At 36.6% G+C, this 13,082-nt stretch overlaps 1 protein-coding gene across 2 annotated transcripts in view; it reads right to left on the bottom strand.

The window, feature by feature from the left end:
- The window catches only part of CNTN3 (contactin 3), a 339,295-nt gene that overhangs the window by 51,927 nt on the left and 274,286 nt on the right, over positions 1 to 13,082 (bottom strand). For both annotated transcript variants that reach the window (XM_045863787.2, XM_064593591.1), the window contains exon 13: positions 11,663 to 11,838. In XM_045863787.2, the coding sequence (XP_045719743.2) occupies positions 11,663 to 11,838 (176 nt within the window). The remainder of the gene's footprint in view (positions 1 to 11,662; positions 11,839 to 13,082) is intronic.

Below are 13,082 nucleotides of genomic sequence, written 5' to 3'. Positions count from 1 at the left end.
AGGAACATTCAATATTGTGAATGTCAGTTTTTCCCTGCTTGATGTATAGAATAAATGCAATCCCAATAAAAAAATCCCAGCAAATTAGTGTATGGATATTGACAAAGTGAATCTAAAGTTTACCTGAAGAGACAGAAGACCCAGAATAGCCAATTCAATATTGAAGAAGAATTAAATTGGAGGATTGACACTACCCAACTCAAGACTTACTAACAGTAGGGGTGGATTCAAGAGTGGAATCCCAGTATGCACTAAGATAACAACTGATGCCCCTTCCCCAGGGAAAAAAGTCATCTCCTAAGTGGAGTGATGCAATTTTATTGAAAGTTGTGGGGAAACAAGGTGAAATTCCCAGCAAAATCTTCCCAAAGTCTTCTTTAAATATCTGCACCTCCCCCAAAGTTTTACTCCCCATGACACATCCCCCAATTCTTTTATAACACACTCTCCAAAGAACAGTCATTTCAAAGTCTTCTCCATATCCCTCCTCAAATTCCCACAGCTTGTATATCCAGGAAAATCTATGAAAACTCTTAGGAAAATTTATGAAATTCAATCCAGGAAAATTTATGACAACTCTTAGAAAAAGAAGAATATTGTTTTTTTGACTATGTGAACATGAAAACTTTTATGAATAATAAAGTTAGCAGAAAAGTGACACACTGAAAGAAGATATTCCCATTGAATTAAACTAAGATATAATCAATAGCTTGAATACATAAGGACATATTGTAAATCTGTAAAACAAAGTTCTGAATTCCAACAGGAGAAATGAATAAAGGATACAGATTTGCAATTTATGGAAGAAGTCTATGTCATACCGTAAGACAGGAAATGACCAGTACATACTCTGAATTTATGTCTATGTGAAGAATTTTCTGCTGTGACCACAGGAAAACACTGTCTAATGGACACATGACATAGATGAGATGAAAATCTGATACATGAAAATGTCAATTTCACTGCTTTGTCTCTGACAAAAATAAAATACGTCTTTTTGGCTAATGGTTGTCTTGAAGCAGTTTGTGTTTTGTTTTTGTAATTTTTGAAAGTCATTCTCTATTGACAGATTAAAAAAATGTTTTTTGGGGGCACTTGGGTGGCTCAGTTGGTTAAGCCTCTGCCTTTGGCTCAGGTCATGATCCTGGGGTCCTGGAATTGAGCCCTGTGTAGGGCTCCCTGCTCACTGGGAAGTCTGCTTCTCCCTCTGCCCCTCCCCGTGCTTATGCTTGCTCTCTCTTTCTGAAATAAGTAAATAAAATCTTTAAAACAATGTTTTTGAATATTCTTCTATATAATAATCCAGATAGGTGGACTTTTGTCATTTTTTCTAGCTAGAAATAAAAAGGTAATTTTTTTCTCTCTTTTTCCTGCAGAAGTAATCTTCCATTTCACAAAAGTAAGTATTAAGCCCCCAACTGTCTTGATTTGGGGGAGTCAGTTATAATTCTAAGTATTTCTTTAATATCTAAAATGTTAATAAGCAAATGGAGAGTTTCTCAATCTCATTATTGATCTGAGAAATGAGAAGTTGGTGATAATGAGATCACTTTTCAACCATTTGGCAAAAATGTTTTATAAAAATGAAGAGAAAAAAACAGGTGTGGGAAAAGATTTGGGGTAACAGGCACCCTCATGTTCTGCTGATAGGAACATAAATTGCTGCACCTTCCTTTTTTTTTTTAAGCTTTTTATTTTTTTTATTATGTTATGTTAATCACATACATTACATCATTAGTTTTTGATGTAGTGTTCCATGATTCATTGTTTGCATATAACACCCAGTGCTCCATTCAGTACATGCCCTCTTTAATACCCATCACCAGGCTAACCCATCTCCCCCACCCCCGTCTCCTCTAGGACCCTCAGTTTGTTTCTCAGAGTCCCTAGTCTCTCATGGTTCGTCTCCCCCTCCGATTTCCCCCCCTTCATTTTCCCCTTCCTGCTATCTTCTTCTTCTTCTTTTTTTTTTTTTTTTAACACATAATGTATTATTTGTTTCAGAGGTACAGGTCTGTGATTCAACAGTCTTACACAATTCACAGCGCTCACCATAGCACATACCCTCCCCAATGTCTATCACCCAGCCACCCCATCCCTCCCACCCACCACCACTCCAGCAATCCTCAGTTTGTTTCCTGAGATTAAGAATTCCTCATATCAGTGAGGTCATATGATACATGTCTTTTTCTGATTGACTTATTTCACTCAGCATAATACACTCCAGTTCCATCCAAGTCGTTGCAAATGGCAAGATCTCATTCCTTTTGATGGCTGCATAATATTCCATTGTATATATACACCACATCTTCTTTATCCATTCATCTGTCGATGGACATCTTGGCTCTCTCCATAGTTTGGCTATTGTGGACATTGCTGCTATAAACATTGGGGTGCATGTCCCCCTTCGGGTCCCTACATTTGTATCTTTGGGGTAAATACCCAGTAGGCTGCACCTTTCTTGAAGGACAATTTAGAAACAAAGCTACCATTACAGCTAGTAGTAGTAATAGTAATAACAACAAGAACAAGAACTAACATGTGTTGTTCTAAGTGCTATATATATATATATATATATATATATATATATATATATATATATATATATATATATATATATACTGAATAAGATACTATTATCACCTCAGTTTTACAAATGAAAAACTGAGGAAAGAGAGATTAAGATCAACAGTTCATAAGAGAATGAAATAGGTTTTAAGAGTTGGAATTTTGAGTTCAGATTTTTTAATGATGAAACTAGATAATTCTAATCAGATTCAGCAATCCCTTGCCTGAGCAAATATCCAAAGAAAACCCTCTGGAAATAACTGACAAGGTTTCACTATTCTTTCAAAATAGTATTACCTATGCTTTTTCTTACCTATTTCTTACTCTAAACACCATCAGAATTATTTAAACTGGAATCAGACTGTTAGTTATTTAAAAACCATGGAAAAATCTAAGAAAAATGAAAAGCCTCATAATATACAGCTGCTTTATTTCATCCAGGAGCACCAACATTTTATGATTCTTTCCCTGTCTTTCTATCCACCCGTCCCTCCCTCACTCCCTCCCTCCTTCCATCCACCCATCCACCTATTCATTCATATTAATAAAGTATTATAGCTTTCTTTCTTTAGGTCTTGCATACAAATACAAATTATTAACATGTATTTTATCTTTTCAAGGAGTTTTTTGTCCCATTATACTTTCTTATTGGTTACTGTTGTTACATTAAAAAGCTATTATTATTTATTTTATTTTATTTTATTTATTTATTTATTTGTTTGTTTGTTTATTTATTTATTTTTATTGTTATGTTAATCCCCATACATTCCATCATTAGTTTTAGATGTAGTGTTCCATGATTCATTGTTTGTGCATAACACCCAGCGCTCCATGCAGAACGTGCCCTCAATACCCGTCACCAGGCTAACCCATCCTCCCACCCCCCTCCCCTCCAGAACCCTCAGTTTGTTTTTCAGAGTCCATCATCTCTCATGGTTCGTCTACCCCTCCAATTCCCCCCCTTCATTCTTCCCCTCCTGCTACATTCTTCTTCTTCTTTTTTTTTTTCTTTCTTAACATATATTGCATTATTTGTTTCAGAGGTACAGATCTGAGATTCAAAAGTCTGGCACAATTCACAGCGCTTACCAGAGCACATACCCTCCCCAGTGTCCATCACCCAGTCACCCCATCCCTCCCCCCCACACCCCCCACTCCAGCAACCCTCAGTTTGTTTCCTGAGATCAAGAATTCCTCATATCAGTGAGGTCATATGATACATATCTTTCTCTGACTGACTTATTTCGCTCAGCCTAACACCCTCCAGTTATAGCAGCAATGTCCACAGTAGCCAAACTGTGGAAAGAGCCAAGATGTCCATCGACAGATGAATGGATAAAGAAGATATGGTATATATATAATGGAATATTATGCAGCCATCAAAAGGAATGAGATCTTGCCATTTGCAACGACGTGGATGGAACTGGAGGGTATTATGCTGAGCGAAATAAGTCAGAGAAAGACATGTATCAAAAAGCTATTATTTTTTATAAATTTTTCTTGTATCTAAGCAGTTGACGGAACGCTCATTAATTTTTAAAAATTCAGAGTTGATACTACTGGATTTTGAGTAGTCCAAATACCATTTTGTCCTCAAATTATGCTCTGTTTCCTTATTTTCAGAGTTAAGTCATTTATTCCTGTTTATACCTCATTGTATCGGTCCAAACATTTCCAAACGGTTTTAAAGTAATGGTATTTGTGTGTTTCCTTTCTTATTGCTGATTTAAATAAAAGTATTCCTGGTATCTCCTTTTAAAGACATTTTTGGGATGTGGAAGAAGTATTTTTCTGTTCCTATAATAGGTTATTAATTTTACTGGATGTCTTTTATTTATTTATTTTTTATTCTTTAAAGATTTTATTTATTTATTTGAGACAGAGAGAATGAGAGACAGAGCATGAGAGGGAGGAGGGTCAGAGGGAGAAGCAGACTCCCTGCCAAGCAGAGAGTCCGATGCGGGACTCGATCCCGGGACTCCAGGATCATGACCTGAGCCGAAGGCAGTCGCTTAACCAACTGAGCCACCCAGGCGCCCTGGATGTCTTTTAAATACCCATTGAGAATACTGTGGTCTATTTTATTAGATCTATTGATACGATGCATGCACATTGGCTAGAATATCCCCACGTAGTTTACAAAGGGTCATTATCATTATTTTAATATAATGTTCAGTCTTGTTTGACAAAATGTCATTTAGGTTTTCATACTATATTCATGAAATGAATATTTATCTACTAATTATTTGCTATCTTGCTAGGTTTTGTTCTTAGGAGTATGTGAGCCTCACAAAATAAATTGAAAAGATTTTTGAACTTTTTATGTTGTCAAATAGTTTATATAACAAAATATTTATCTGGTTCCTGAAAACTTGAAAAAAACAGTTAAATTATCTGGCCCTAAAATCCTTTTTTTGTGGGAGGGGAGGTGTGGTGGTTATTGATTTACATGTTTTCATACTTAATGGATTTATTTAGGCTTTCTAATTCTTATTGATTTTGATTATTTCTATTTTACCAGAAATGTTCCACTTAATTGGATTCCATTAAATACATATGAGTCCAACATGGAATGCTCTGTTTTTAAATATTTCTTTATTATCTATTATATTCTCTTTCTTATTTCTGATTTTAGTTTTATCTTTACTCTTCACTGGTACATTCTAGAGATTATCACATTACTTTTTGACATTTCACCCACCCGGTTTTTTCTTCCATCTCCTTTGTATATAATAGTTTTGCTATTTTTCTTTTCTAAGTTTTATTAGGGTATGAAAAGGAATGCGTATTTTCTATTTGTGTAGAAAAATTTTTATATGTATCTGTTTCTTCCATTATAATAGAGCATCAAAACTGTCTTTTACTAATTTTGGCAAAATGATCTGTTGGCAGTTTAAAAAGAGCTCTCAGAGACTATATACCGATTTTGTTTCTCATTTTTCTCTTTGCTTTTGACTTGATGTATTTTAATGGTATGTTATTTGCAGTATTATAGTTTATGATTATTATACCTTCATGACAGAGCAAACTTTTTTCAAAATGTATTTATCCTTTCTACTCTCGAGATTTGCCTTGAATTATGATCTTTTTACAAAATAACACGTTAGTCTCTCTTTTTTGTTGCATTTGCGTACAAATATTTGCGTATTTTTTCACTTACATCCTTTTATTTATAGCCTTGGTTTTTGTTGTAACTGATATTTTTATGGGTTTCAGTTCAAGTTACGTGTTACTTGGTTTGACTTCTTATAAATTTAAATCTTACCATGTTTCCACTAGGGGTAGATTTGGACCATTCATCTTAATTAACATTTTACTTGACGAATACAGTCCTGGGGTGCCAATCACACTTTAAGTAGAAACAGAGCCTCTATATGCCTGGTTGAGCAAATGATGAGTTAGTGAAATAAACTCAACTTCAACAGTTTTGTGCATTTCCCTTTTTCCATAAGCATTGCAGAACCCTTGTTTTTTCATCCCTAAGCAGCTTTTTGGGAAGAGCTGGACTTCAGGGAAGTGTTCAAGATAAAGAATAGTAATTTCTCTGGTTTAATCACCACTTTTATAGACTCTTTCCTGAGTATATCCTCTTAATGATCATTCCAAGTCAGGTGATGCTTTGAATTTGGACAACATATAAAATTTATAAGACCATCCAAGTAGGAGATGCTTAAAAACTCAGAGTATCGTCACAACTAGTGTTTGGAGGAGTGTTTTGCCTCTGTATTTAAAATGCACATACAGGGGCACCTGGGTGGCTCACTCATTTTGGGTGTCAGACTCTTGATTTCGGCTCAGGTCATGATCTCCGGGTTGTGGGATACAGCCCCACATTGGGCTCCATGCTGGGTGTGGAGCCTGCTTGAGATTCTCTCTCTCCCTATCTCTCTGCCCCTTCCCCACCCCCCCACCCCCGCCACAATCAATCAATAAAATGCACATAAAACCTTTTTTTAAACATAGTGTTGTATTATAAAAAAACTGTTATTTTCAAACTTTTAGTCCTCAGACCCTGATAATTCTATGAAACAAATCAAGTTAAAGTGACCACAATTGTGTTATTACACACAAAGGATTACTTTTAAAGATACTCTTTTCTACCCCCAAGAGCTGGGACATGCATCAAATCACGAGGCTCACGAGGAGCTGCCATAACAAGAGTGAGCCTGGGCTGTGGGAGATAAATCATCCTGAAGTCAGCCACTCAAATGAATGGCAATCACTGCTAAACCAGTCACCGCTAAAACTCTTACTGCTTCCAGTGACTTTTATCCACACACATTCTAATTCATCATAGATGCAATTCCACAAAATGTTTGTAAAGCTATACAGCTTGGCTTTCTACATTCTTCATTTCTAAAGCACCTGCACCCCATCAAGTTTATCAAAGCATATCCATTTAAACATCCATTACAATATACACTGAACTCTTGGTATGTTTTGGTTTGAAGGTTTCTATTTATAGTGATCCCCCACCATATATCTCAGTCCCAAAGGTAGCTTATTAGGCAAGTCAAAATTGTCCTTGAATGTTCTAAAAATTATATTTAAATTGCTAGGCCCCTGATACTTAGGTCCTAGCTCGTGATGTTCTTCTGTTTTCTCTTGAACTGTGGGCTATTATTATCTCTTTCATCCTGTTAGTGGAAGCTAAGGTTTATTTAAAAGTAGAGAAAGATGTTTTACCGGGGTGAATGATGGAATCTCTCTCCTTTCTCTCTCTCTATTATTTTATTTTTTTATATTTTGACTGGGTACATGGAGTGGAATTCTGTTGGTTAAATATGAGTATAAGAGAATGCTACTGTATACATATTGCTGAGACTATGTCTCTTCTTCTTCTTCTTCTTTTTTTTTTTTTGAGTCGGACAGAGAGGCAGAGGGATCAGGAGAGGGAGAATCTTAAGCAGGCTCCACGCCCAGCACAGAGACTGACATGGAGCTCAATCTTACAATCCTGAGATCACGACCTGAGCTGAAATCAAGAGTCGATGCTTAACTGACTGAGCCACTCAGGCACCCCAAGCCTATGTTTCTTCTTACAACTGCATTTATATGAAATAAAAGTGTATGCATATGAATATATACATTCTTACTTACACACATTACTATATATATACATGTATACATACATACATACATACACATATATGTGTATATATATATATATATATATATATATAAAGATATGCAGACATAGTGAAATGGAGAGATAAAAGTGTTCCAGAAGAGACCAATGCGTGCAAACTCCCATGGTGGGAGGGAACACGGCAAATACTAAAAACTGGTGTGAAAAGAGACCAGAAAATGAGGGAAGAAAAGTTAAGTGACTCATCCATGGCATCGTCCAGTAGCAACAGAACCTAGAGCTCATATGTATCTGAACACAAATCTCTGTTTTTCCAGTTATCCCACAACATGCCTGCAACTGAGATTTGTGTGGCAAACACTGGGCTTAACTGAATTCTTTCACTGCTGGTTTATTTATACAACTTCGATTCGTCCCATGGGTACAGGCTGAAGCTTGTCTCTGGACCCATACCTCTCCCCTGTGATATGCCAATTTGCTTTAGTCACTTGGTTTAACAAGCTTTTCTGAATGTATAATCATGCAGAAACCTGTGACTGGCATGATGTTCAAAGATACACAATAGATCTGATCTAAACTATAAGAGCTTTTTGAGCTTGTGGATTTTTCCCAAAAGGTTGTTTTTTTGTTTGTTTGTTTGTTTTACAATAAATGAATAAGTATTGAATATTCAGTGTATGGTCCAATATACCCTCTTGTATAGTCCCAATGACAACTGGTTGAATCAGTTAAAATCTCTGGGCTAGATTTCCCAATTACAAATTACCCCTCCCCTCTTAAAAGCAGGGTTCTCACTATCTGCCTTTCTTGGCAACTCTCCAAGTCACATTTTGCTGCTTTTGAAACTAGGGGATATATCTAGGAACATACTGGATAAAAGAGAAGCAGACTTTTTTAGGTATTAATGTGAATGCTGCAATGAATATACAATCAGAGGACAAGACTTGTGTGATTCCCTCCTCATGTAATGGAAAACCAATTTACTTAATTGCCCATGTTTAAGGTTAATGTCATCATGTATGGCTTCCTGTTTTATACTGATGAGAGAATATTAAGTTACTAATGGCACAAGTCAGTAAAAAAAATTCAGAGGCCATGAACTAGTGTGCTAGAAAAAGAACAGAATTGGCAAGTGATACAATTAATTTATGAAATGTCATGTTTCAGATACCTGACTCTGGTGAAAAGATGACTTTATATAGGACCTATAGGTAAGGCAGGAGCAGATAAATTATATTAAAACCTCAAACATTCCTAACTCCAAGCTCCTCTTACAGAAAGCAGTAATCTAGCTCAGTCTAAAGTGAACATTTCTTTTAAGAATGTTTAATGAGCGGCGCCTGGTTGGCTGAGTCGGAAGAGCATGCAACTCTTCACCTTGGGGTTGTGAGTTTGAGCCCCATGTTGGGGCTACGTAGAGATGGCATAAATAAATAAATAAACTTTAAATAAAAAGAATGCTTGATGAATATTAAAATCAAACTACTTTGGGTTTCTAGTCTCTCATTATGTATTTCTTTAGCATTAGGTTAAGATGGAGGACACTGTATTGGATAAAACACCATCAATAATTTACATCCAGCAGATAAATCACAAACACAATTATCTACATTAGACAGCAAAGGTAACTAATGTTTCACATAAGATTCTTTATCTAAGAATTAAGGTTATGACAAGAGCTGAGGTAGAGGAGAAGCCTTTTCCAGACTGGATAAGAGGACCTTATGAAAGGAACATTCTAGTTTTTTCTCTTTTCTTTTGCCTTCCCTCCAAAGAAAGGCAAATGACAAACCCTACGTATGGAGTAGAGTTGGCTGAGAATACTAGCGTATGCCTTTTCCCATTGTGATAGAAATCTGTGACTTTTTTTTTTAAAGGGCATTTAAAGTAATAGTGAAAGAAATGCTAATAGGTTGTAGCAATTGGTGAAGTTCTCGAAAGCCTCGAATCAGTCAGAATAATTAGAGAAACTAAAACTTCTAAAATGGATAAGCCAGACGAAAGAAAATAGAAATGGCAATGACAATGTACTTTCCTTTATCCCCTTCATCAAATCTCTCCCTTCTTATAAGAACATCAGTCATATTGGATTAGGCCCCATTCTACCCCATTATCATGTCACTGTAACTTAACTAAGTGTATCTGCAACAACCCTAATTTCAAATAAGGTCACCCTCTGAGGTACTGGTGTAACTAAGAAAATTTCTGTATCTCCTTTACTGCCAGCTACCACACTTACACTCAGAACACACCACAACACTACTGATACCAGATGTGTGTACATTCTCCACATCAAGGATCCTCTGACACATGTCGATGTCCTATAATTCAGTACCGACACTATCTGCCTGGAATCAGCATCAGATACCATGAGTTAAGAGCTTGGTCCCAGAGGACTGCCCCCCTGTAGATACCAATCACAAGGCTCAGACTGTCACCTGAACCTTTGACTGACTGGCTGTAAACTGGGGTTCCCATGACCCTCTGCTTGGGTTCAATCATTTGCTAGTACGGCTCACAGAATTCAGGGAAACATTTATTTACATACACCAGAATAAAGGATGCAGATGAATGGCCAGATGAAGAGGTACATAGGATGAGGTGTGCCACCCTCCCAACATATAGTTGTGTTCACCAACTTATAAAACCCCATACTTTTGGGATTTTTATGGAAGCTTTATCACATAGGCTTGATCAATTATGAATTCAATCTCTAACTCCTCTCCCCTTCTCAGAGGATGAGTGATAGAGCTAAAACTTCCAAGCTTCTAATCATGGTTTTTCTGGTGACCAGTCTTCATCCTCAAGCTATTCCGAAGCCCACAGAGAGACACCTCACTAGAAGAAAAGCATTACTATCACCCAGGAAATTCCAAGGGTTTTCAGAGCTCTGTGGCAGGACCCAGGGGCAGAAATCAACATATTCTATTATTTCACAATTAGGCTTTAGGACTTGAACAAATCTTTTTTTGGCGGGGGGTGGGGAGGGCGCACACAATTGAAATCATAATGTTATCCTTTTAAGTTGCACGTGATCCTAGTAGGTTAATATACCTGTGTGTATGTGTACTTACATTTAATACGAAATCTTTGTCAAATGAATAAAACTGAGTTGTCTATCAGGCCATCTTTTGTTTTTATTTTTTTCATCCAAAGGAAAAACCTTGAACTCTACTATTTACCACTGACATCTTAGCTAAACAGAATGAAGCTATCCCTAAGTCAATGCAAATAGGCCTCCAAGGGCAACTGGCCTTGTGATTCTGGATTCACAGTTATGTGACCAGCTGTGGGGTCTGCTCTTAGTTTGTGTGGCTCATCAACGTTGAGTCACTTCATAACGGTTCTCCTCAAAGTGTTGGTTCTTCCTTGAAATCTGTAATTCTTCCTCACATAGAACCAGCACAAATGAGGAGACAGAATGGGACATAAGAAAATATTTGTGTTTTGAGCACATAAAGATTTAGGCTTGAATCTAGGTCCACACTAACTGGCTCAGTGACTGGGCAAGTCAATAAATTTTTCAAATCCTTAGTCTGTGTATTTGAAAAATGAAAATTCTCACTGCTAATGCCCAGAGCGACATTGAGGATTAATGTAGATAAAGCTCTTGGCTTGACATAAAGGAGGCACTTAGCAAATATGACTTGTTTTAATTTCATAATAAATATGTTATGTTGAAAACCGACACCTGTATGAGAAAACTTCCCTCCCATAGGGTACTAATGACAAAATTATCATGGTCTTATGTATAATCATGTATTTAATATAAATAAAACAAATATCAATTTTAATTAAAATTATAATTTATAGGTTGAAGTAACTGTGCTCACTTTGTGGTGGTAATGGCAGTAATAAAATTTGATCACAACAGAATTGGGAATGCAGATTTACTCAAAGAACAAACATTTCTCGAGCATCATATATGGGCCAGATGTTTTTTTAGGGACAATGTGTCAGAGCCACAGGTGATATAAACAGCAAGAGGAAAGTGGCACAACTTACCCCACCGACTTTCTCAAAGTGAGATCCATCTTTCTTAAAATCGGTGAGGGCCCCATTGAAATACCAGGTGAACATGATGTCTAATAGGGGGTCATGCTGCACTTGGCAGGGCAAAATGACACTTTCGCCAACTGAGACATCCATGTTGGATGGTGCCAAAGTGATTCTCGTTGGTTCTATCAAGGAAACAAGAAAGGTTTAAGTAAAATGTTAGCATTTTTATTTTGATGAAAGCATTTTCACAAGCTGATGGTTAATCTAACATTTAGGGTACATGATTAAAAGCCTTCAAGATTAATATATTTTTATGCAGATCTGTAATACATTTCATCGGATCCACAAATTCTTGTTAAAAGAATTGGGATATCTGAATTTATAGAATTTATCAGTTAAAAATTAAATCCACCTATAAACAAGAGTTATAATACTACTGCAAAATCAATTTGAACTTATTTTTATTGCTTTGTGAAATACAGGGGTAGAAATAGAAACCACTGGATTCTCACTGACTTTGAATGACTCCAAAATGCATTGCTACCAAAATTTAAATAGACCCAAACACTTGAAAGACCACACAAAAGACATTTAGAACAGGTACTATAAGACGGATGCTAAGTTAAAATGTTAATTAATGTGTTTTACCCCCAATGTCCCCATGTACACTTCCTTCTCCCTATCATCATAGCAGTCCTCCCGTGAATTTAACTTCTTATGACCCCACTTTTCCACTGTTGCTCCTCATTTGTTGCCTCCATGTTGCAGCAAAAGTTTTTGAAAGAATCATTTATGTATGTTGTCTACAATTCCTCTAGTAAATTCCCTCTTTAATCCACTCCAGTTAGCCTCTGGCTCCCTGCAACCCATTTACTTTTGTCAAGGTTCCCAGTAATCACCCTGCTGCAAACAAATGGCACATTTTCCAATCTCATCTTACTTAATTGACTTCTCAGCAGCATTTGCTACCCTTGATCATTGTCTTCCTGTCAGTTCACTTTCTTTGCTTGGTTTCTGGGACACCAAATTCTCTTTGTTTTCTGGAACCATCCTTGCTGGTTACTCCTTATCTGTTCCCTTGTCTCTTCCTAAATCTCATAATGTTAGACTGCCTCAAGCTCAGTCCTTGGTTTTTCTTATCCTCTGTCTTCACTCACTCTCTTGGTGAATTTAGCTAGTCTTTTCTTTTCAAGTATATATCTATATGCTAACAACTCCCAAATGTGTATCTCTATCCTTCATCTCTCTCCCCAAACCCAGGTTCATATATCCAACTACCTCTCCGGGACACCTACTTGGGTGTTATGATAGACATTATTGTTCATCATAATTTCCTTAAACACATACAGTAGGATTAAATTATCAACACCTTTGAATTCAGGCATAACCAAAAGCTAATGCTTGGCCAAAGAAATGTAAGATGGAG

Source organism: Mirounga angustirostris, unplaced genomic scaffold, assembly GCF_029215605.1.
Source record: "Mirounga angustirostris isolate CCGP_5_RB_7025 unplaced genomic scaffold, mMirAng1.0.hap1 SCAF_1, whole genome shotgun sequence".
Lineage (NCBI taxonomy): Eukaryota > Metazoa > Chordata > Mammalia > Carnivora > Phocidae > Mirounga > Mirounga angustirostris.
The sequence above is the reverse complement of the archived record's forward strand: the minus strand, read 5'-3'. Positions and strand labels throughout refer to the sequence as shown.